Raw genomic sequence first — 25,365 nt, forward strand, 5'->3', positions numbered from 1 at the left:
TTCATTTCTGTCTCTGTTATGAGTTTGTCAGAAAAAAATCATAAGGCTCAGGATAGACAGACATTGGCAGAACAAGCTTCCCCTTCATTTTCTTGGTTACCATGGTGACGAGTTATGTCCCATCTAATATATGATAGGTTACCTGAAAAAAAGCAACTTTTTTTTCCCAAATAGAAACGCTCGGAGTGGCTGCACAACAAAGTCCAGAGTACAGGAGTACAAAGGATGCTGCAGTTGCTGCATATACTCTCTCCTCATTGGAACAAATAAGAGAAGACACTGGAAAAAACCAAACAAAAAATATGGACACAAGCCCTGACAGTCTTGAACGACTTTTACAAACAGCAAAGGTTTTCGGCACTTTTATAATATTTTAAAAAAAAAATTGATGGTAAAAGTTGTCACTTAAAGCAATAAATTCCTCAATGCATGCAATATTGACCGAGTTATCCAGCTCACAGAACCCTTACAACGGTTCCTCCAATACAAATATTGTGCAATACTCATCCAGCATGCTCTCTAGCTACACAGAGACTACAAATCCCAAGTGAAACAGCATGTAGTTCTTCCTTAACACCAGTGACATTACTGTGAGATCACTGGATGCAGGAAGAACAACAGATTTTGCAGCAGGAGACCTCAGCTTTCTTTGTCACTGTAGCACAAACTGCATTTATTGCTCAAATTGACTACATTTACCATCAGCACTGACTGGACATCCACATAAAAAGAGCCAGTGTTTTTCCTGTAACTCCTGGGTCAATATACTATAATGATTTGAATGGCTTTCAGTCTTTTGTGACTGAACCACTCAGTCATCATTTAATTCTGGTTCACAGCTTATTTTACAGAAAAATCCCCCTCTTTTTTTTTTTTTTTTTTTTTTTTTTCATGACCACTGTTAAAACTCCTCTGCGTCCACTCTGCTAAGTGTTTTCACAGATAAGTTGAAATAGATACCAGTGGCTGACTGGCTAATGCCTTTTTTTTTCACCACAGCTTTTTTTCCACTACCTCACCCGAGCTGAGCTGTTTCACAGGAAACTCCGTCACCTTGAGGCAGACGAGCAAACATTATGACGGCCACATTTGGAATCGTTTCAGACATATGCCGAGAAACACGCTGGGCATTAGCTGCCACGGGCCCTGTATTATCAAACATATTTATCTTGATGACACACTCCACATCTTGATTGCATTATTAGCTCTCTGTTGTCCTTGAGGTCCGACGAGCAGCATGCTGCTATTGGCTTGGGCTCCTGTGCTAATAAGCCAGCCATAACGTTCGCATTCTGCAGAGCTCACACTCAGACTGGAGGAAAAGGGCTTGTTCTCCCTCTCGCTGTGAGCCAGTTGACAGCGTTCACTCTGAATGAGGTGCCCCGTCAGCTCGCCATCTGCGCCGGGCAAATTAAAAACTGTACACCAGGGGGTGTTTGGCCCTGGCGCCTCGGACAATAGCTCCAGGACTTCATCATTACTTCAATTTATAACAATTGTGTTATTCTGAGTGGGCACATAGGACTATATTGTTTGTCCCCTTTTTTTTTTACTGTCGTTAAAGCACAAAAAAAAGCACATTATACAACAGAGGAACATTTGATTACCTACACAGGCAGGCGTTTGTCTCACGCCCTTCCCTCTGCTGGCTGCGATTGTTTGGGTGACAGAGAAGTGGAAGAAAGAAAACGTCCCTGCCTTTGGTGTGCTTATGAACAGGGAGAGGAGCCCCTGTGTGACAACAGCTTTGTTCGGCATATGGGGTGTTTCATTGTTTAGGGAAGCTGATAATTGATCTTCAGTGCAGAGACTTAAAAGGCTTTTTGTGTGGAAAAAAAATATATAAACACCAAAAAACAACAGAGACAGAATCTGACTGCGTGTTGAGAACTTCAAACGGAGCGGCGAAGCATCAGGGTGGTGAGAGCCCCGCAGGATTAAGCAGGAGGGTTGCTACCGACTGAGTGATAATTCCTCCAGCAGGGAGGCTTTACGGACTACTGAGGCACCGTGGGACTGTGGAGGTTCGGGCCGAAGCCTCTGGCAGACAAAGTGGCCTCTGTTCAGGGAAAGAGACTCGCAGGATGGATGGTTCTGCTGAGCCGTAATGGCCGACATCTTCCAGCATGATGGGCTCAGTGATGATACTAATCACTGTGCTGGATCAACCACTGCCATTATCTCCCCTGTGTCCCAATTTGCGCGGTGACAAAGGGATCTGACTTTGAGCAAGTCTTAAAAACTCCTCATAAAGTTGAGGCGGGTGCTTTAGTTGTGGAGATAAAAGGGAACGAGGCTGGCCAACAGCTATCTGATTGAAAATGACTGGTTTTGAATGTTGCGGTGTTAGAAAATTGTCTGAACACCACCTCCTCAATCTTATCTGAGAGCAAGCCAGCTTGGCGGCATTTCTATTTCTATTCCGGCCATGCCAGGGGCTGCGCGGCGTGGCCAGCGGGGGAGTAATGGGACGTGACAGGGATGATGATCCTTCTTGATACAGGGCATTAGGCAGCCTGGCCAGCAGAGCTCCTGGTCCATCAGAGGAGTGATGCTTCAGACAATGGCTTCAATGTTTAAGCTGTCAGACCGGCTGAGAAGGAGAGGTGGCCATTCAGCCGCCTCAGTGAAATATTCTCTAACCTCCCAAGTTGTAAAGTGCAAAAACATTTACTTTGGAGGCATATAACTGAATAAATCTGAACACCCTCTCCAGATAAAGTCACAGTGAGTGAGGAGGCTGGGGTTCAATAAGCTGTTCAAGGGTATTTAAAGGACTATTCCTTTTTTTTTTTAAACATTATGGGTCTTATTTTCATAGTTTTGGCCGACACTTCTACTGGAACGCTTTACTCACCAACTTCAAAAACATATGAACAGAATCAAACAGGACAGGATTACTAGTTTATCAGATGATCAAACCAAACAAAAGAAATACCTGCCCTTGTTAAACACCCATTTCAACTGAGATTTTGCAGACCGACTTTCAGTTTAAACAGACCTGCTGCAGTATACTCACTGCAGCTGTGCGTGTTTACGAATTAATGGAACTATAATGGAGATTTTGGGTGCGCTCACATACAGTTTCACCATCAAATAAGCTCCTTTAGCTAAACTTTGGGTTTGCTTACAATCTGCACAATCATCTGACCACTTGTGCACTTTACTGTAGTGATGAAAGCTTCCCAGAATCTCAACAATATAACTGTTTGGGTAAACTGTTAATGTTACCCATAGGAATGTTGGCCAAACCTACTAAAAACCACAACTTAAATCCACTCTATTCATTAACTCTGAATCATGGCTGTTGATGGACGCAAACCAGCTGCTGCAAGGAGAAAACCTTTCTGTGTGTAAGGTAACTTCTATAAAAACTTTTACAGGCTGTGTCCACCGAGGCGTTTTTTTCCCCAGCTGAAAACATGAGGCGCTGGGAGCACTTGAGAGCACTTTGCATGTGCAGTCAGTTTAGACGCTTTGATCATTATGATATGGGACATCAGTGGACGTAAGGGTTAATCTATGAGTTGCATAGTTTGTGTTATCAATAAATACTGAATATAAAAATGTTGACACATGGTAAAATTTTGGCTCTGGTTGACAGAAAGCTGAAGCATGTAAGGAGAGAGGAGGGACCCACTGATCTGTGTGGGTTCATGAGATGTTGTGGGTGAGGCGACATCTCAGTGAGGACCACCGTTGGTTAAAGAGCTGGTTCAGGGACCACTGTGTTAGTGGGACACAGTTTGTGGTATTTGTCCCGCCCCTTCTCCACTGTGACTTTGCAGCTGAGTAAAAAGAACAGTAGAATAACTAGTTCTCGCCGATGAGCAAAAACGCCAAACATGGAGTTCCCCGCCATGCTAGTATAAATATGTGGTGCTTTTTGATATTCAGGATGCTCATACGTTAACGCTCCCTTTGCAAATCATTTAAAAAATACGCTGGCCTCAGAAAGAAACACTTTAGTGGACACAGCCTTGTAGAATCATACGTGGGCGTAAGACTACCTGCTGAGTTCGGTCTGTTAGCCTTTAGTGTTGACCAGCTAAATCAGGGAGGTAAAGACAAGGTAAAGACAAAGACATGTCCACTGACCATACGCTGAATCTAGCGCCGTGTTTTGCTTGCGAGTCGTTGCCAGGACATCTGGAGAAAAAAACAAAAAAAACAAAACAAAGAAAGTGAAAATGATATCAGTGTGTGCAGTTGTGATTAGTCAATATTAATGGCTTCTTGGCAAGAATTCATTCATGTCTAATGGGAGACGTATTGTTGAATTTGTCCTGTTTGCGGTTCTGATTACATCTCAGACACATGCAAAGGAGCTTTAACAAGCCACTCTGTCTGTTATAAAAACACTTCTGTGAGCAAATGCTTGATTAAGATAGAAAGATTGAGAACAGTATTCCAGCAGGGATTGTGAACGGGGACAAACGGCTCTTCAAGCTCCTTCAATATGCACTGAATCGCTGCCCGCACTGAAATAAATACATTATAATGCTCCATTATAATTCATTAGATCCGCAATCACTTGTGTCTGCTGTTGCTCTGCCATCAAGATCTGATCAGTCTGTGTTTTTTTTCCCTCTCTTTTTTTTTTATTACTTTTGTAAATCACTGAAATAAATTAATATTTTCATCTTACCGTGGCAGGTATCAGGGTGTTGATGGTAACCGTTCTCCACATCCTGTTCAAACCCGCCCCTGAAAATTAAAAACAAACAACCAAACAAACACACACACAGCGACAAAGACAAAGAGACAAATCAGTAAATTTGAATCAATCCATTTTCCTTGACTGTCTATTTCTAACAAATCACCTCCTTGAGTCTTCCCAAAATTGGTTTTGTTGATGGGGACTGCTCGGAGACGGGGAGTTAAGTGCACCGTAACAAAATTTAATTTGTTTTGTGTCTGGCTGAGGTCAGAGTGTCTGAGTCTCGCATTTGTCGCGAGGACACAGTGGTGGCTGGACCTGACGGGAAAATCCACCCTCGGATCCTCTTCCAAGGTGGTTTATCATCAATTTTGTGGTGTTCAGCAGATTCGAGGAGTTAGTCTGTGATGAAAAGTTGTAATTTACTTTGTGGCGTCCTCACTTTCCCTCAGCCTGACGCCTCTGCTCGTACTTCAGTCAGTCATTTCCTACACGTTTTAGATCTGGGCTCCTGTCCTCATACATAGCACTTTCTGTAGCTGCACTGTATTTTAGCCTACTGAGGCATCCGCTGGTGAAATTGGTACCCTCTGGACTGAACGTCTCTCTGTATGATTGTTGAATGTCAGTGAAAAATACTCTAGAGGGGAGTCTGTTGATTGAGAGCAAGTGACACCAAACCTGTCATTTACCATGGTGAGAGACTTTCTGCTGCTGAACTCTTTGCATTGCTAATGGCAGGGGAAAATATATTCACAAAACATCCATAGATTTCTGCAGGAGTAAGAGAAATACTGTGAAAAAATGATCCTGGAGATGGAAATGCTATCCTCAAAAGCACTTAAAGTGTTTTCATGTGGATTTTTATGGAAAAAAGAGGAGATTTTAAAAGTCAAGACAGGAAAACATGGTCTTGTTGAAAACTTTTCAATACTGTTCTTTTCATTTTTCTATCTCTCAAGAACATAGTGACTAAATAATGAAGATTTTGTACAGTGTGGATGCGTGCAGAAAGGGAGCCTAAAACCAGTGTTTCACACACATGGACTTCACTTGGACTTGGTGACTTTTTTATCCAAGTGCGCCTGGTTGGTGCCGATATCATTTGGTACGACCAGATCTTCCCCCTGAAAGTTTCAAATTATCAGTCGGAAACCCCTCGCCCTCAGTCGACTGGGATTCTTCATGTCGAGTGGTTGATTTTTGTTTTGGTTTTTTGTCAGTCAGTGTGCAGTGTACTAATGCAGACATTTTGGCACCCAGGAGTAGCTGCAGAGTCTTTTCTCTGGGGTAAAATCACTTCACTGAAACAAGTCGTCCTGTCCTCCTGATGAAGATATTTATGACAGGTACGTGGAGTTGCAGACTCCTAAACGGATGCATACATTAACGGCTTGGAGGCAGGTGCCCAGAGAAAGAAGGCCTTGCCTTGTCAGGACCAGAGGTGAAGTTATCCTCTGCCTTCTGTTTAAAAGTGTTGAATCTACAGCTCACAGCAACTTCAATGGCAAAGTTTCTGGCTTTTGTTTGATATCAACTCTCAGCAAAAGAATGTTGTTGCACATATCAAATCCTTCGTTAACACGCATTAGCTTGCATTAGCTTAGAAGTGTCTGTTGAGGAGTATAATCCTGGCTTAACTTGGTTTGTTTACTTTATTATGTGAACGTTGCTGTTGCCCTGAAGTATAGTATAGTATAGTTGAATATTCACATTTAACAGCCACAAATCCAATTTGACAAAATTATGAGTCAAATAAATCCCTTTGTATGATGTAAGTTTCAATCGATAGGTTACATCATTAACTTCCAGCCTTTTCCACGCGGCTCACCTGCTATTGTGAACAAAATCCAAATCACAAGTTCTGTTTTTTTTGGACGACTTTATAAAACATGAACACAGTGAACAGAGCAGACGCATGCAGAGAGAGAGAGAGAAACAGAAAGACGTGGCGGTGCAGGCCGGTGTGTGTGTGCAGTAAGAGACGTGTAGGTGGGTGTCTGTGAGAACTGAAAGGAAAAGCGAGGTGAGCAGAAGTAACACTAAAATAAGGTGGTGAATTAAATGGAATTAAAATGGTAAAATGAGAAATAATTAGGGCTGCACATGATTAATTGTGCAGTGCTAGAATTAACCTACTACAAGTAGGGGAATGTATTCAAGTCTAATAGGCGTCCTCGCCACCGTTACACTGTCACTCTGTGGGAAACAGTGAAAGTTCAATCATGTGAAATAAATCCAACAAAAATGTTTTTACTCTGCAATTTCTATCATTCTGTACTTGCTGCTGTGCAATCCAAATCCTCTGAATTCGTCTTTTGAGCCACTCTTCCAAACTGACGAGAAACCCAATCTGACGATTATTGATTTTCCGCTGCTCTGATGAAAATGTGCCTACGATTGATACACTGTTCTCCCTCCAATAGACGCGCCATCTTTCACCTTGGAGTCAATCTGAAATCAAAGTCTGATCCAGACGCACCCGTTCGTCGGTTGAGTAATGAGATTGAGCCGACGCACGCTGGAGCGGAAGAGCTTCTAGTCGAGCGGAGCTTCACTTTACCGCCAACAATCTTCCCACACGTTGTAATGAACCAAATAAAACAGACACGGGTTCATATACTGCACAAGCATGAGCGTAATGATCCAGTACTCACACAGAGACACTTTGTACAAGCATGGACGCCTACTCTATAACAAACCAATTAGTTCCTTATATAACCTAAACACAAACCTACAGCTCACACAGATTATATGAAAACACTTCTTTTTCCAGCACCCATCTATAATTGGCAAACAAACTTCTCACTCTCGTCCTACACGAACACGACAAACACATGATCTTGCACATAAATTTTCAGATTCCTTTCTAGAGACTCACAGTCCTCAACACAAACATACTGTACGTCTCAGCTCCGGAGAGAAACAACAGATGTCTAAACCGAAGGCAGTGAACAGCCAAAGTATAAGAACACTGAACTCAGCTCAAAGAATTAATCACCTTGATTTCTTCAGCGTGCGTTAAAGCAGCAACTCCGCCATCAACTGTCAGATTTAGGGATGTGTGTTAGTAAAACCTGCTGCGATTAGGCTGCTTAGCACACACGCACACACCTGGTGCACTAACTTACTCCCACACTGAAAAACCGTGGCTCTCTTATAGTAAATTCTTTTACGGAGGGATTTGGTGCAAGACAGGAGGTGATTATCAAATCAAAGGATGCCAGGTAGCGATCGTGTGAAGAATAAAAATATACCTTTAGAGGATGTATTTTTACAGTTTGAGAGCAGGTCATGTTTGACGTCACAGCTGAAACACGTCATTAATAGTGCGATCATATTCACAGCATGGTTTGTTTCCTTTAGTATGAGTCACAGTGAAAAGTCTTGATTTCTTGAGTTTTTATTTTAGAGTTGTTTAAAGCGGCAGCGACCCCGAACAAAGCTTCGTCTACATGCTGCGACTGTAACACCTCCAAGTCTAAAGATCAAGACCATTTCAACTGAAGACTGATTACTTCCTCTTGGACTGATTTATCCAGCGCTTCTGAAGGTCTGAAGAGGTAAAATTACCCAACGATTGACAGACGAACAAACACATCAAACACGCAAGAAGATTAGAAGAAAGCTTGACAAAAATAAAACATAATCCTGACCCTCTGGTCGGGAACTACTGGTTTAAAGTATTTGCCATGAAGTGGCTAAAAGCTACAACAATTACATCCTCGCAGCTGTATGCCTCTGCCTTTCTGTCAAGCTGCCATTTACAACCAAATCATGAGATATATATGAAGTGAAGCCTTTTAAGTAATTTAATGAAAGTGTATTTTTAGGCAAAATAGAAGTTATCACTACAGTGACATACATAATTACAGTGAATAATTCTAGGAAATATGCTGTCTTCACTTTGAAACTATTTTTACAGAGGAGAGCAGAGGACTGATGTAGAAAGTCATCACATGGTGCAGCGAAAATCACCTGAAGCTCAACATCTGCAAAGCCACAAGCTTGTGGTGGACTGCAATGCTTTAAATGTGGATGTTTTTGCAAAGAAGGTACGAATTCTAAAATGTAGATGCTTCACACAGGTGTGCAATCCAAAGTTTCATGGTGGACATTTGCCATAATTAGCATATGAATTATGACCAAAAATATGTTTTGTGAGGTTACTGTGACCTTTGATCGCCAATATCCCTTCATCCTTGAGTCGAAGTTCATATTTGTACCATAAATCCCTGAGACATCGCTTTCATTAGCTTGGGATGGACATGAGGTCACAGTGACCTTTTAGCAACAACATGTAATCAGTTCGTCCTCGAGTCCGAGTGGATATTTGTGCCAAATCTGAAGAACGGGGTACACAGACATGGATGACACTGGCAAGGAAGCAAAAAAATGTGTTTTCTGAGGTCAAAGTGACCTTGATCTTTGACCTCCAAATTCTGATCAGTTCATCTGTGAGTCCAAGTGGATGTTTGTGCCAAGGTTGATGTCCCTCCAGGTGTTATTAAGATCGCATTTGTATGAACAGCCAGACATCATAACGCCTCTGGCCATGGCTGTCTCTGGCGCACAGGCATTGCAATGAATTTAACCTTCTTACAGCTTTGTGTAGTCCGATACAGACAAGGATCTCCTGTCATAGAAATCCCTCCTTGTCTAGAAATTATGCTTTAATCCATCTGTATTGATGTATATTTATGAACAAAGTGTAAATTAAAGAAGGCAAATATTTTAAATAAGCAAAAATATTGCAACAAAGTTTTTAAAAAAATACAAAGCAGTAACACTGTGCTTCTTCAGAGCATTTGTAAAGACTGCACACTCACTTCAACTTCATCAAAAACCCCCAAAACTAAAAAAATTTCAAAGGTCTAAGCTGTTGGTGGTGTCAGTAAACCCAATGTCCCCTGTTTCAGTAAAAAAAAGAGGGTCTTGTTGCATTTCACCCCCCTCTCCGTCTCATAAAAGGACCAGAGTCAATGTGGATCAGAACAGACAAATTCATTCATTAAAAAAAGCACGACCGCACAAAAGCCATCTGGGTTGGAAAGCAGCAATGAAATACTCACGCATTAAGGTTTCTGGCGCTCCATTAATTATGTGATTGTAACACGTCCTTCTGAATATATTCACAAATTTTGCTTAAAATTTCCAGAGACAACTTCACTGTAATTAACACATGGATTGTAGTGTATTCCTCTCAGTAAACAGTGAAGTATGTGCCCGAACACGCTCAGCACCGTCTGCCTAACGTGGACCTGCTCTCAGATCAACAATGCAAAACAGCAGTTTTCATCTGGAGGGGGACTTTACACTGCGTACTGAAGTGAAACAAAGCTTGAAAATAGAGTTTTGTTAACTAGTCTGATGACAGGTCACCTTTACGTTCGAACAAGCATGCCAGACTTGTCGGCACTCTTCACCATAATTGACCTTCTCTGGTGCTCATCCACATGAATAAACAGTTGAACGCGACCATCAGGCGAGAATTCGTTTTGTTCTGCTCGGCTTTCCAAACACAAGAAACTGCTGGCTGTCAGATATCAACATCTGTCTGCTCCCCCCCCCCCCCATAAACCCTTTTAGTCGGGGTTCATATCCTGTCTCTGGCTGAGTTACACTCTTACTCTGAACAAACTGCATCACAAAATGATTTGGTAGTTAAATTTTCGATTGCCGTAATGCAGCCATCTGAGTATTAAAGGCCTCGTCTCACTTGGCCAAACAAACCGAACTGAACATCCCTCCACCTGGTTTAGTGTGGGATCATTATTTGTATTTTGGCAGTGATAATAAAAGAGCCTTGCACTCAGTGGCACAAAGATGATTTCATTTAGCAAATCAGAGAAAAAACATTTTTGGCTGGCAGGCCTTTAACTCTAATGAATGCAGTGTTGACAAAACTTTAGATAACATGCCACGTCGGTGTATTCACTGAGGGTGAGTATCTGCACAACAAATTAACACCTGCAGATGAGAGTCCATAAACTAGATAGAATGCAGGCACAAAATAATGACTTCACAAGTAGCTTAGATGACAACATGAAGAATAGCATGAATACAGATTTGTTTTCAATCTAAAAACATGAAATCTGGACACTAGAAATGTTTTGTCTCTGATCTGCTGGATAAAATCAATATCCCACCCGACCGTTTTTAATTATAAAACAAACTGATGTGAACACGGACAAAACTTGATAATTTTGTTTATGTTGCACCTTTCAAAGACAAGATACAAAGTGCTTTGCAAGAGGCAGAAAATCTGGAAAATAAATCCCACATGACATTCATCTGTTTATTTCCCAAAGGAAAGGACACAAATTATGATTCTAGGGATGATTATAATTACGGTTCGGCATCATGACGCATCGGACCAAGCTGGTGTTGACAATCGGGAGATAAAAATCATACAATATATGGTGTTTAATGAATCTCTTGTCGTTTGTTTTCTGAACAAGTCAGCGTCCGCCCTTCTTAGTAAGATCATTTGACACGTTTGATATTTGGAAACTGGAGCGCTGACATTACTTTATACTTTTTAGAAACATTTAAAAATGACCAATCAAAGGAGTAAAACAGTCAGTGTTAATTTTTAATCAAATTCACCATATGTCAGTTCAGAGCCACAAGTCAGCTGAAGTTGACCTCACTCCGACAAAGTCTCTGTTGAGTTTACAGTTGGTGTTCTTCACATCTTTCCATCCAACATTAAAATATAAATCATGCATATTTTCATTGTTGCGAAGTAATCAGTTTCACGTGGGATTTTAGGGGTTGATCGATGCCAACTCGAATTGCAGCTCTAGTCGCTGTCCTCCTTTCAGGCTGTCGAGGACTGAAACAAATCTGCGCATGTTGGTGGAAAAAGTCATTATATGTGGGGTGTGTAGTGTTGCAGGTTTCATTGATCTTAACGTCATTGATCCGAGTATGAGCATACAGCCAACCTGTACTGCAATTAAAGTACAACTCTGTTGATATTTTCTACTTTTCTTACTGCAAACAAATCCCATGAAAAGACCAAGACCATTAATGAACTGATCCTTCTAACAACTATTGTGTTTGTATCCGAAGCCTGATATATCTTATCCCTGTGTCCCACGGAGCTCCATTGTTGTCCAAAACCTACACACTCACATTTCTTTATTATCATGAACACACACTGTAGTTTATTTTGAATCAATCCCGCATAAACTGTCCTAATTCTACCGCACCTGATCAATGGCTGATAATGTTCTCCAACAAATGCATTGTTACTCTTCTTTGAGCAACACTCAAACATGCACTTTGTTTATGCATGTTCCTAAACCAAGATTGTGAAGTCACGACCCACCGTACTCTGCCTCTGATTGGCTTACCTTGATATTGTTACCCTAACCCGACCCAGTCTCACTCCTCATTCCAAATCCTAACCAACCCAAACAAATTAACAATGAACACTAGCCAATCAGAGTCAGAGCAGGCCGGGTCATGACTCCACTCTCCTGGGCACCAATGGAGTGCAACACCAGCTAACGTTAGCTTAACAATGGAGTCTGCTAACATCAGCCTCAACACCCAGGAATATGTAGCGTTCATGAGCAGATCTAAAAGACACGACCTCTCTTTTATTCCACAGGCCCCGAGATTGTTTCACAAATTACTTATTTATTTTAAGGTGTATGTATTCTATTTTACACTTTATTATACTGTACATGTTTTCAGTTTGATGTGCCGATTTTTTGCGTCTGCTATGATGTTGTTTTGTTTGATGCATTTCAGGATTCACTGCTTAAAAACTAGAGTTTATGCTGCTCTACTTGTCAAACTTCTCTTAATGGCCACCAGTGTCATTGAAACTCCACAGAGTATCTTTAAAAACTTAGTTGGATGTTTGTGTCTTCAACAAAGGACAGAGAGGATAGAAACTCACAAAATCATTTTTTGTTTGACAATAACAAAAATATAGAAGAGTTCCAGCCTTATCCTTCGAGGTGTTTCAACCTGCAGAGCACAGCTGATCCTGTTCCAGGATCTTTCTATATCCTCCGTCCTTGGCCGTCCTTTGTTTTGGCATTGTGCTTTGGCGACAGTGATTATGTCAAATACATAATGGATGACACGTTAAGTGAAACACACAGAAACAATATGAAGTTGAGCCGTCCAGCCACAGAATCTTTCAACGTGCAAAGAGACAGAAAGAGAAAGAGGGCTGTGAATCCTCTCTTTTCTTCCTCTCCTATCCTCTGGATCAGCCACAAATCAGTCATTAAAATTTATGCCACCTCTGGATGAGAAAGGACCGGAGGAAAAAAAAAAAAAGAGACTGATAGTCCGCAGGAGAGTGATGTGAGAGAGGAGAGAGTGAGAAAGAGACAGACGGAGAGACGAGGAAGTCCCCGGAGGAGGACGAGTTTTGAGCTGCTTCATCTCAAACTCTGGTCAGGCTCTTCCTGCTGCCTGATTCACATCAGCTCATCCCTTTATCATCCTCGCTCCCTTTCTCCTCTTTCACCATCCACTCCTCACCGCCCTTCAATGATCTATAAGCATATATAAAGATATCACTTAACGCAGGTTGAAAATCTGATGTTGCTTTTGAGCCACACAGACAGCCTGAGGCAGACGGTTTCTTCCCCTGAACAGAAAAACCTAAATGAAAAACAGATGTTCTGCACTTTGGAATCGGACAGATAAAATTCCTCCCACTCTTTCTCCTTAGTTTACCTCTTGTTCCTTCACTTTCACCTCTTTCTTTAATCCATCCAGTTCTTGCTTTTCTACTTTTTCACTGTCTGCCTCCATTTCGTCTTCTTTCTCCCTCTCCTCTTGTTTCTTTTGTTCTCTACTCTGTCCCTGCGTCTCTCTGTCTCTGGCAGGGGGCTGATAGTTGAGCCTGGACAGGATATTTTGGCTGATCTTTCTCACGTTCTGGTCCATTGGTTTCCAGCACGGCTCTGTCCCGCACGCTAAACACCGACTCATAAATCAAACCTCAGCGAGCAGCTCGGAGGAGCACTTCGCCAGCGTGAAGCCACATCGGCACTTCCTCGCTCTCCATCATGTTTTACTGGACTTGTGAGGACCTTCCAGTAACATCTACTTACCCCTAACCTCAATCCAACTGTGACCTCAAACTTAATTCAAGTCCTGAAAATCACTCCTTAAAGCTACAACCAAATTAAAAACTACTTTTTCCATCTAGCTTGCCAACTCTTCATGCCTTACTATGCACACATTTTTAACAAACCCAAATATATATTCTATCAAAATCTCATCGGTGCATTGTTAATGATTATCTCTGTGGACACCAGGAGGCATAAATAAAAGGTCCCACCCATAAAACTCCCACAGATTTCTAAACAAATTAAAGTGTCCTAATACTGCTGAATATCCTGCTTGTTTTTGAACTAATTAGATGACCCTCCTCATCATGATATTGAATCTCAACAGGAAGTATATAATCAGATTTCTTTTTGTGTCAGAGAACATGAATCCCACCACTCAATGGTCCATTGATTACAACATGTCACATGTCTGACTGACCTAAAAATTAAAACTAGAAAAAACTAGATTTTAAGTGTTAATTAATAAGATTAAGCGCTGCTGTTAGGTGAATTATTACCATCGGAAAGAAGCAGGCCAGTTATTTTTTAGATTTTTAACTCCCTGCAAGAAAGCCAATAAGTCTACTTCCCTAAATGTCAAAATGTGTCTTTAACGGAGTAAATAAGCCTCAGTTTCAAGAAGTTAAAGGTATATCACACTGAATTTGTTTTAAGCATCAAAAAGGGGTGGGTGGTATAAACGGTGTAGAAAGTAAAAAGCGCTGCAGAGTCAAGTTAGCGCGCCGTGCTTGTGTAAAACAGTGATGTTGGTTGAGAGGTTGTAGACAGAACTGATTAAACTACATCACTAGCTTTCTTTCATCTTCTTGGTGACCGTCTGCACTGCAGTCTCACTGCTGACTTTGCTGTGTGTGTGTGTGTGTGTGTGTGTGTGTGTATGTGAGTGTGTGTGTGTGTAAGAGCTGCAGTGAGGCGGAGAGGATTCAACATGATAATAAGTTACAGCAAAACGTTTAAAGAACTGATAATGTCTTAGCTTTTCATCGTCGCATGGCGAAGTAAACCAAGGAGCGAGGCAACATGCTGACAGGTTTGGGTTTAGCTTGTTAGCAATGATTTGTGCTCACAACGAAGACGAGGAGTTGGAAAAAAGATTGAAACATATAATACCTCTGTATATATATATATATATATATATATATATATATATATATATATATATATGTATGTACATATGTATACATGCACCAAATTATATTGTGATTTAAATTTTAGGCAATACCGCCCAGTCTAATATCAAACTAGCCACTTGAACAGTTGAAAAGCAGCTCTGAAAGTTTGTAACTTGGTCTTTCGTGGACACAGAGTCACGGCAAAAACAAAACAACTATCCACAGAAACTTTTCAAACCTGAAGCACAACCCACTCCCCTGCTGTCGATCCATATGTTCAGTTTGTTCCAAACACTCACTTTGTCCATAACTAAACACACTCTGACTCTGACCTGTTATTGCCTCCTCAAGGCTCTGGAGCTTCACCAGGAATGTAGCTGTATTGGAAAAGTGACATTTTTTGGAACATATTAAAAAATATGAATGGACAGAGATGTGGTATGGGAGCGGTTCGAGGAGTTTCTATGGAAGTTGTTAAGCATTTCTTTGCTGTGACCTGGGTTCACAGCTGCAATACCCTGCAACTGCTGTGAATACAAGCCGATCACAACTTTCAGATTTACAGGGGTTCAATGTTTTAGACTTCTTCACCTTCCTGACAACAGATAAGAAAAGCAGTATCACTCTTGTGTTATAATATTAAATAGTAAATAAAGCTTAGCATAAAGACAGGAAGCAGGAAGAAACAGCTAGAAGTTACCTTCAATATGAAGGCAACAAAATCTGCCTACTAACTCACTCATTAAAATGTTAACAACCAGCTGTTTCCAGTCTTTATACTAAGATAAGCTAACCAGCTGCTGGAAACATCTGGTTGTCTGACATAACAAGGCTCCAGGAAGTCATTGTGCGCAGACAAGAAACTGGCAAGAAGGCAAATATTCCCCAGACCTAACTTTAACCTACTTCTCCGACCTGACAAACACTGTAAAAATGTCCTTGCTTTGTGACGGTTGGAAACGCAAGATGGAATGGCTTAAGTACAAGAACACAAATATTATACTGTCAAATACACAAATGCAAGAGGACACACAGAAACATGCATCTATAAGGAAAGCAAAAATCCCATTAGCCTCTGTCCGTGCAAGGGCAGGGAAAGTGATACGTCTGGGTGGCCAAGCAGGAGATATGCAATAATTCCAGGTCTGCACATTTCCAGCCGTCAAAATAATCTATTGGTGGCCAGTCGACAGTGGAAGGCGTGCTCTCTGTGTGTGATGGAGGGGCAGCGTTAAGTGTAGTGGGGTGTCAGTCCACCCGAAAAAACTCCACACACTCAGTTTACAACCAATGTACATAGAGGTAAGAGAGGAAATAACACCAGCGTGGTGATTTAGGAACAGGTTGTACATCAACCACACAGGGACGCGCAAAGTCCTTGGCTGTCAGGAGACACACACGAGGAGAAAATAGTACCTTTAACTGCCTCTACTCCTCCTCCTCCTCCTCCTCCTCCTCTGCTCCTCACTGCATCCATCTATCTGACTACTTATTCATCCATCCATCCGTCTGTCCATCCAACCGCCTATTCATCTTTCTTCTCCATTTTGCCAGACAGTGCGGCACACCGCTGCGTGATTGAAACACATGCAGCTGAACATCGCTTTTGATTTTATGACACAGGCTTTGTGAAAGAGTGGCGGAGGGAGGGAGAGAGAGGTAAAGAGAAAGGAAGAAGAAAGGAAAGCAAAAGAAAGCGAAGGTGGGAATGGCTTGCCTGTTGCTTGCATATTAACATCCAGCTGAAAGTATAGAATTACCACCTCACAGTTGGATGCCTCCGTCAACCAGTGGAGTTGCATTTTACGTCCATGTCTGTCCAGACTCATGATGTTTGAAGAGAAGACTTTAAAAGATATTATGTGAATTTATTGGCAAAATGGAAGTTATCACTATTAGTGACATTTATGATTTCTGTGAATCATTTCCAGTGAGAAATGTGTCTTCACTTAGATACTATTTTTGCACATCACATTCACATGAATGGGAGGGACAAGAGGTCAGAGTAACCTTGACACTTGACCAACAAAATCAGTTCATCCTCGAGTCCAAGTGAATATTTGCGCTAAGTTCGAAGAAATTCCCTTAACATTCCTGGGATATCATGTTCATGAGAACGGTATGAACGGTGGATGGACAACCTGAAAATGAGAAAATCAATAAGTCTATTTCTCAAAATGCCAAAATATGCCTTTAAAGGAGTAAATGTAGCCTCAGTTTCAAGATAAAGGTTATTTCACACCAAAAATCTTTTTAAGTATCAAACTCTTGCCACTTGTAGAGATGAAAAGTAGCTCGTAAGCAAGTAAGTTTGTAACTTGCTCTTTCAAGGCCCTTTCAGTTCTTCCTCGAGTCCAAGTGAATCTTTTGCGCCAAGTTTGAATTAATTCCCTAAAGGCGTTCTTGAGACATCATGTTCATGAGAAGGCTACAGATGGCGGAAGGACAACCTGAAAACATAATGCCTCCAGCTACGACTGGCACCAAGGCGTAGAGATGTTTGTTAATTTGAGTTTTTGGTTTCATGATGACACCCCATTTCTGAGAATTAATCACAAGGTTGTTTCTCTGTCCATACAGAATGAGAAGTTGTTTGTATATAGCCAATTAAATTACTTTTTTCCTTGTTATCTTTTTCTATTTTCTTTTTGGTTTTCCATATTTTTACTTAATATAGCAATATGACACTGAATTTTGAACCTGAACTTTCTTTTCTTGTAGCATTACTTGCTTAACCATTCAATGTATATTAATAAAAACTCACTATTCCATCATTGGCTGAGGGAAACTCTTAAAGCTAAGATGTTAAACAAAAAAAAGCCAAGTGTTTGAGCTGCAATTCCACATTAGCTTTTCAGATAGTGTCTCCTTCTTATCTACAAGCATGGCCACGTCTTGTGCTGCACCTTGGCTTTCTGAACTAGTGACCGAACAAACATCCCATGGGGGGGGGCTGCACTGATAATGTCAGTTTACAGGCTAGAAACAGCAGCTAATTAGCTGGTCGACTGCAGCACATTAAACAGCATAAAATCCTGCCTGCAGATATCAAGTTGGGTCAGTTTCAGCAGTCCTTATTCTTCAACATCACCACTAATGAAACACCAACAGCTTGTTTCCAGCACGAGTTTGTGTGTCAGTGTTGTTGCCGGCTGTGATTCAAACCCGAACACTGGCTCGGCAAACATAAATCCTCAGAGGTTAAGGAAGGATTTTGATCTACAAAACTTTTTTTTTTCTTCTTTAGATGAAACAAAAAAATCAATGTAATAAAAAATCACATTGGAATGATTTTTGACTTTTGTGATTTCCAGGACCTTAACACACACACACTCACACACACTTTCCAACCCTGGATTTACCACCACAGGGTGCAGGTCAATACCTTCAAGTGTCAAACTGCTCCCTTCCAGCTCACAGATAAATCACAAGTAAATTACGTCTTATTTTTCTATTTTTCTGGCTTACTGATTTCTCCATTTTCTCGTTACATTTTGCGCTGCCTCTGCCTGCAACAATATAGAGGTTTTAATTTTCATGCACGTGACACATGTCGAAAACAAGATGGATACATGTTGTGGGTCTCACATGGACTGCAACTGTTGTTCAGATATTCATCATGTTGACGTTGCCCACTTGTCTAATTCCAGATTAGCTATTGATTATCAGGAGTGCGTGACCCCGGCAGGGCGCGCAGGCCCAGCTGATGCGCACAGCGCTGAACAGCTCACTCGAGGAGATATGAAGGTTATTGCTTCTGCGGCTGCTCGGCTACACATTATTGACCAACTACCAAATCTGTCCTCTGTGACTGCCAGTTAGAGAACTAATAATGTCTTCATACAGCCGTGTCCACCCATGTGCTTTCAGACTGACCAAACACCACAGTGGCTGATCTCACTAATTAGTACAAGTTCGTCCAGAGAAGAATTAACAGCTGAAACCTCCTGCTGGAGTGTTTTGATTAGGAAGCAAATCTGCACACTTTTGTCCCTCGGTGCTTCATGATTGGAGACCTCAGTGTTAAACTGGGAATCAACAATGAATCACATGGGGCAGAAAATTGCTGCTGCAAAGTTAATGGGCTGAAAGTTTGAGGCGTGCTGCACTTCTTGATACAGCCAAACCCGTGCTGTTAAAACAAGTGTTGATCTCTCAAAGAAAAACTGTGACCAGTGGAGATGCATCAACAAAAATGTTAAAACAGAGAGCAGAAAGAGCAGACCAGGAGCAGTTTTTTCCAGCCTCTGTGGTTAAGAGTTGAATGACAGTTTGGGATTTGAGACCCTAGGAGATAATTAATCCCTTAACATCCAGTTTCACTGTTTATTTCGGCTTAAGTTGCTTCAAGGTTGGAAAATCCCTCCTGTCTGACGGTATCACATGTATATTCTTTCTGAATCTGTTTGCTCCAACTCTTCAATGAATCTGCACGAACTGAAGGATGTTAAAGTTCAGTGATATGTGCATTCAGAACATTTGCTTAATTCCATCAATGGAAAATTATATATGGAAATATAACGGATAACCGGTCCATCGTTTTATGCATATTTACACTACACTGTTATCTCTGGACACTTTCTGCTTACCACAGCTAAAATTAATGTCTTATAACTGCTGTTGTTCTCTGCATCTGAAGCTTTTCCACAGCAGACACCTTCAAATCATCAGTTTGTCCAAACGTCCCTCACTAAACACTCATCAATAACTTTGTATAATGCAAACAGCTTTTGGCACCAGTGACTCAGTAAAGTGGGAAAGCAGATACTTTGCTGTCAGATACCATTTCTGACTGGATTTGGGCTTTACTCCATTGCACTGAGCCTTGAAACCCACTGAACATGTTGTGCTGTTTTGCTGTCAGTGTGTTGTTCCAGCAGCTCCACAGAGCGCTTTTGTTATTGTCCCCTATGTAAACAAATGTAAACAATACTGTAACCGTGCTGAAACAAACTACACAAACAGTAGCATCGTTCTTTGAATTATGTCTGACAAATTTTAAAGCTGATAGAAATGTAAATGAAATTAAAACCCACGTGGATTGCAATTCATTTTAAGATTTTTCTCATAACACTGAATGATTAAAGGTGTAATCTGTAATATTGTGTGTAAACGCACTATTAGAATTTGGCCGCTCCTCTCAGGCTCAACGAACGAGAGAGAGAGAGCCAAGCACATAGACCAGAAGACTCGAAGTCAAATTGGTTTAGGCAGTTTGAAGCTCCTGACAGAGACTGCGGAGAGCGAGCGCTGGTATCGCGAAAACCAAATAAGGAATAATTTATTTTCTTATTGTTTCACGCACCCACACCTCCACACAACGGCAGATTTTGTGTGAATACGGCCGAAGCAATCCTCAGTCTGCTCTGCCTGTGTGCGTCTACGTGTGTGAAACTCTTTCTGTGGCTCTCAGCAGAGGAAAGAGATCTAACTGTCGGTTGCTACGTTATTATAAAGTTCCAGCCAACAAACCTGCACGCTGTATTGGCTGGGGGCCACACACGGCTGTCAAACAGGCTGAAGCCCAGAAGTGTCCAGAGTAGAGCAAAACTAAGAACACAGAGGCAGAAGGCAGGGTCTCTGCAGGTACAGACTACACCATGCACTTCTAGTGGGTCAGAAGTGATGATTTTGAGTGATTTTAGGAAAATGTTGCATAATACACCTTTAGGTTGTAACACAAAAACAGACTTATAATGTCAGGTGCAGTTGTGGTGCAGGGTTAGCAGTGTGATCCCCGCCTCCTCCTGTCCACATGTCAAAGTGTCCTGAACCGCGGGTTGCTCCCCAGCCACTGGCGATACATAAACAAGGCAGACCACAAGCCCGGATAAATGAGGAGGGTTGTGTCCGGAGGGGCATCAGGGGTTAAAAGCCTACGTTAAATCTCATTTGTTGATCTCAGATTCCTGCGGTTTGCCAGTGATGATTCGCTGTGGTCGACCCCTCATCAGGGAGCAGCCGGAAGATCTTATAATAACATATCAATACTTCAGAGCACCGCAGTCGGATGACTGGATGTGACTTCACTGTCAATGAGACTATTTTTGAGAATGCATTTAAAAGGAAAAACATACAAACACATCACAGCAGTGAAGCTGCTTTTACTGCTCAACATTCATTCCAATGATGGCAGTAATGATGGTTGTGGTGACATTTGTACTCTCTCCCCTATAATCAGTATAAAGTGGGTCTTATTACAGGCTATGCATGTGTGTGTGTGTGTGTGTGTGTGTGTGTGTGTGTGTGTGTGTGTGTGTGTGTGTGTGTGTGTGTGAGAGAGACTTACTTGAAGCCAGGTGAGACCGTGGCACAGCTTCCTGACTTGAGCCAAATGCAGTAAGGGTCCCGTGAAGACAGACAGCTTCTGCAAGAGAGACGTGGACAGACAGGCGGTCAGTGATGGAAGCTAATTGCGGAAAGCGGCGCCTGTCATGAGCTGCGTGACGAGGCTGCCGCTGCCACCGCCGCCGACCCAACACCACCCATCACGTTCCTCAGCTCTGCCTGAACACAGGCTGGAGAAACGGTACGAACCATGTGAATGAAATCTGTGTCCCATTAGGCACAAAAGGCAAACAAACAAAGATAAAAAAACATTAAAAACACATTAAATTGAAGATAAAATTGCTTTTTCATTTTAAACATCCTCAACATTGGCACAAATAGTTATCATTTACCAAGCATCTCTAATTGACCATTATTGTGAACATTCAAATTGCAGCACAAATCTATGACTCTTCATGCAACTCCTATAATTTTGTTTTTATGCAAATACACTAATTTGTTTAGAAAAATATTTAAATGCAATATCTAAATCTTTTTATGACTGGAGGATAATATATGTGCACATCATAGGATAGTAACTGCAGCGCTTTATGTATGAATAAAATGTGTAATTAGATATGTTTGATAAAATTTGCACTATGAGATATCCCAACTTTACTGCAGTATTCTCCATAACAGAGAAGAATGCAGATAATCATATGAAAAGACAGACGGAAAGATCGCAATCTGATTAGTTTTTGATTAGCTGGATTTGTTTTTGTTTTCTTATTGAACTGAAGGGAACAAAAACAGCACTTGTTTTGTGCTCTTCTGCATCTCTTAGGGGCTTTAAAAGCCCTATCTGTAATTGTTTTGAACATATAAATTAGTTTTTACTCCCACATAATTGAAGCTTTAACTAAAATTCAAGGCAGTTTGTGTTTCTCAACCGATCATGGTTTTAAAAAACAGGTCTGATTTTCTTTTGTGTTTACAAAAATTGGCTGATGTAAACAAACCTTAAACAGCATCAGAAAGATATCAGAGTAACTTTAAACCAAACCAACTGTTTTAGTAAGAAAGGTAAATGTCAGGTCACTTTATAATACAACATCGACAGGTCTGAGTTTATAGTGTTGATTGCAACAGAAGGTGTTTTCAAGAGGCGATTTATTCTGCCCTTTCGTCTAAATAAAAACAACAAAGAAAAAGGAAAATATCTATCCATGACAACAGCAACATGGCCAGTAGCTCCTTCAAACACTGCTATTTTTATTTTCTCAGCTTGATTACTAAAACATGTCACATATGACAGAAATACGCTCCTATGCATTGGAAAAGGAAGCGTGGGGTTTGAATTAAAGAACAGCAGTCCCTGAGATGATCAACAACGCAAAGAGTGATGACAAGAGCCATGCTAACCCAGCTCGGACTTGAGGCTGCTCCTGGAAAATGTCCGATCAGGAAAATGAAACAACGGAATGAGTCTCAGGGCGGCCGAGCGATGGGAAACCAGAGCTTTTTGTGGGCTGACAGGACGCAAACACAAGACGCCAGCAGGACGAGGGGAGGAGGACTCGATGATGCTTTGTGCTCAAACACACTCAAGCTGATGGACGATGTTTCACAGATGTCAAACCTTTTGTGTGAAGATGTCATCACCATCTTCTTGCATTCATCCTGATGCAAATTCAAAAAATGCACTATAGAATTATTTCCTGGGTGCATACGTGCAAATTGATATATATAAATAACTCTACTTACTGTTTTATTTTATTGTACATTTCATGCTATTCTACTCTGATTCTAATGAATTATCTGTATATCTGTTGCATGTGTGTGTACATACTCAACTTACAGCATGAAACAGGAGTAAAATTGGTCGTCTGGGTTTAAAATTTAATAACTTGTCTTGCTAATTTTGATAATTATTTCCAATCTTGTGTTTTGCTTTCTTTTCTTCTGATGTTTACATTTGTACTGTAGTTTGATGATGTAGTGAAGTAGCATGGGATCATGGGAGTTGTTGTCTTTATTGTTAAGCAACTACCACTGCTGATCAAAAACAATTTGGCACAAAAAAGAGCGCTGTAATAATTAAGTTTTATTCACTTTATGTCTGTTTATGTTCGCCTGCTTCTTTCTTCACTCTCTAATACATCCTGTGTTTTGAAAGTTAGAGCAATTAGAGGGGTAAAGGTAACATGACGCCATTAAGAGGCCACCGACTGAAACCCAGTGTTACCTTCAATAAAATTACAGATTTCTCTGGGTTTAAACATTGATGGAACCATTTGATTTTTTCACAACACAAAGAACAAAAATGAACAAAAAGAAATAGACTGCAATCCCTACAATGACTGAAAAGTCCACAGTGGATCGAGGGTCAGAAATCAAGACCATGCAACTAAGACTGAAAGCCAGAAAACTGAAAACCTGGTGGATCAAAGCACAATACAGTACAGTACAACACAGCAGGACACAGTTACTTCCAAGGATTAAACCTCTCCTTCCTTACATATTTAACAAAGGGGTCTCCAGATTTTCATAGCAGACATGAGGTTATAATGCTGAGGGAAGAGACGGAGCATAGCTGGAGCAACTGAAAATCACAAAAAGATCATTTTTAGATAGCAGAAATTATGCCTTTAACGTTTTCAGCAGAGTCACACTGACTCACCATGAATGACCTTATTCCGAGTGAAGAGCCAGCATTGTTCCAGTCTTATGTTAGCAGTCAGCAGACGGGTCCATCACCTGCTCCTACTTACAGTACTGTATGTGTGTTTTTGTGATTAAGTGAATAAAATGCTGTGTGGACTTGGAACTGTTTACTTCCTCTATTTGAAGCAGTCAGCATTAACCACCATCAGCAGCAATTAGTCTCTTTCCCTACTGTATCAAATCCCAGCAGAATCACAACATTCACTACTTTTCCTTCCGCTTTTGTCAGTCCTGATTAAACTCCTCCACTGATGTGCTGTCAGTCCCTCTGCCTCATGTTAGATTAGAGTCTGTCTTTTTCTTTTAATCCTGCACTCTGGAATGAGTTGAGCGATCTTTTTGCTCTCTGTCCTGCCACTGTATAATTACAAAACAACACCGGGTGTCAGCGAGAGAATTAGCAATATTTCTTCACCGCTGCATAACACACTCTGTGGTATTCACCCAGCAGCGCCAACATAATGAGCATAAAGTACACATTGACAAAAGACTGACAACAAACAGCAACAGTGTTTACCTGCTGCCAATCTACAGTCGCTTTAGAGATGTTTTTAGCCTGTTATGCTGAATAACGTCACCAGAGGTTAAAGTAAACTGACAAACAAACAAACAACAACAACAAAAAAAACGTCGGCAGTTTTCTGCTGGGTGCTGCGTCACGTCAAACCGAAACCTTTACGGCAGTCAAGGAACAAGTTTTAATGAGTTTTAATGAGGACTCCTGTGACCTGTTTTAAATATCTAAAATTATTTACAGCTCTCTGAACCCACTGTGCAGGTGTTACACCACCTTCACCCTCAGTCTGCAAACATGACGGAGGAATCCCACTGAGAGCGCACCAGTGTGTCACTCTCACACACAACAGAGGGAAATCAACACAGAATCTATTCCCGATACCACGCCTGCAGCTGGGAGCAGAGTATAAATACATGCAAAGTAACACACGCACTGTATTTATGCAAGTTTTCTTTTTCCAATTTTCTTTTTATGGAAACAAAAAGACAAACAGCGGTAAGACCACCCACCAACACCTGATCTGAGGATGAACTTAAAACGATGCACACAATAAAAGCGACAACACATCCTCCAAAATGGAAAAATACATTGTCATTAGCATCTAAAACTCGACGTCATTTGTCTACACATTTAAAATCTGATTCTTGCGTCAGAGTCAATACTACACCTCCTCCTAATGTGGACTTTGAGGCTTTACATCACAGTACTTCTGCCTTTCTCCTCTCTTCTAACAGCAAAGATTCACATGCATTGTCAAATAGACATAAAACATACAGAGGTCGCTTTAGGCATTTTCATAAACAATTGATGCTGTTGTTTTTCTTAGAACTGTCTCTATAATAATGCAAATGCCCTGCAGTCCATACAGATTTAGTGAAGCTCATAAAGTGTGTTTTTTTTTCCTTGAGACTGTCAAGAGGTGTTTCCTTAACTCAACAGTGGCTCCGTGGCTCATAATATAATTTATCATGTGAG

General features: G+C 41.1%; 1 protein-coding gene across 3 annotated transcripts in view; it reads right to left on the reverse strand.

Moving 5' to 3' along the window:
- Positions 1 to 25,365, reverse strand: part of sema6cb (semaphorin 6Cb) — a 124,272-nt gene that overhangs the window by 20,073 nt on the left and 78,834 nt on the right. For all 3 annotated transcript variants that reach the window (XM_084727566.1, XM_084727565.1, XM_084727564.1), the window contains exons 15-17: positions 21,172 to 21,249; positions 4,649 to 4,707; positions 4,099 to 4,149 (exon numbers count right to left, since the gene is read on the reverse strand). In XM_084727566.1, the coding sequence (XP_084583692.1) occupies positions 4,099 to 4,149; positions 4,649 to 4,707; positions 21,172 to 21,249 (188 nt within the window). The remainder of the gene's footprint in view (positions 1 to 4,098; positions 4,150 to 4,648; positions 4,708 to 21,171; positions 21,250 to 25,365) is intronic.

Source organism: Lutjanus erythropterus, chromosome 9 (assembly GCF_056507025.1).
Source record: "Lutjanus erythropterus isolate fLutEry1 chromosome 9, fLutEry1.hap2, whole genome shotgun sequence".
In the NCBI taxonomy this organism is placed as follows: domain Eukaryota; kingdom Metazoa; phylum Chordata; class Actinopteri; order Lutjaniformes; family Lutjanidae; genus Lutjanus; species Lutjanus erythropterus.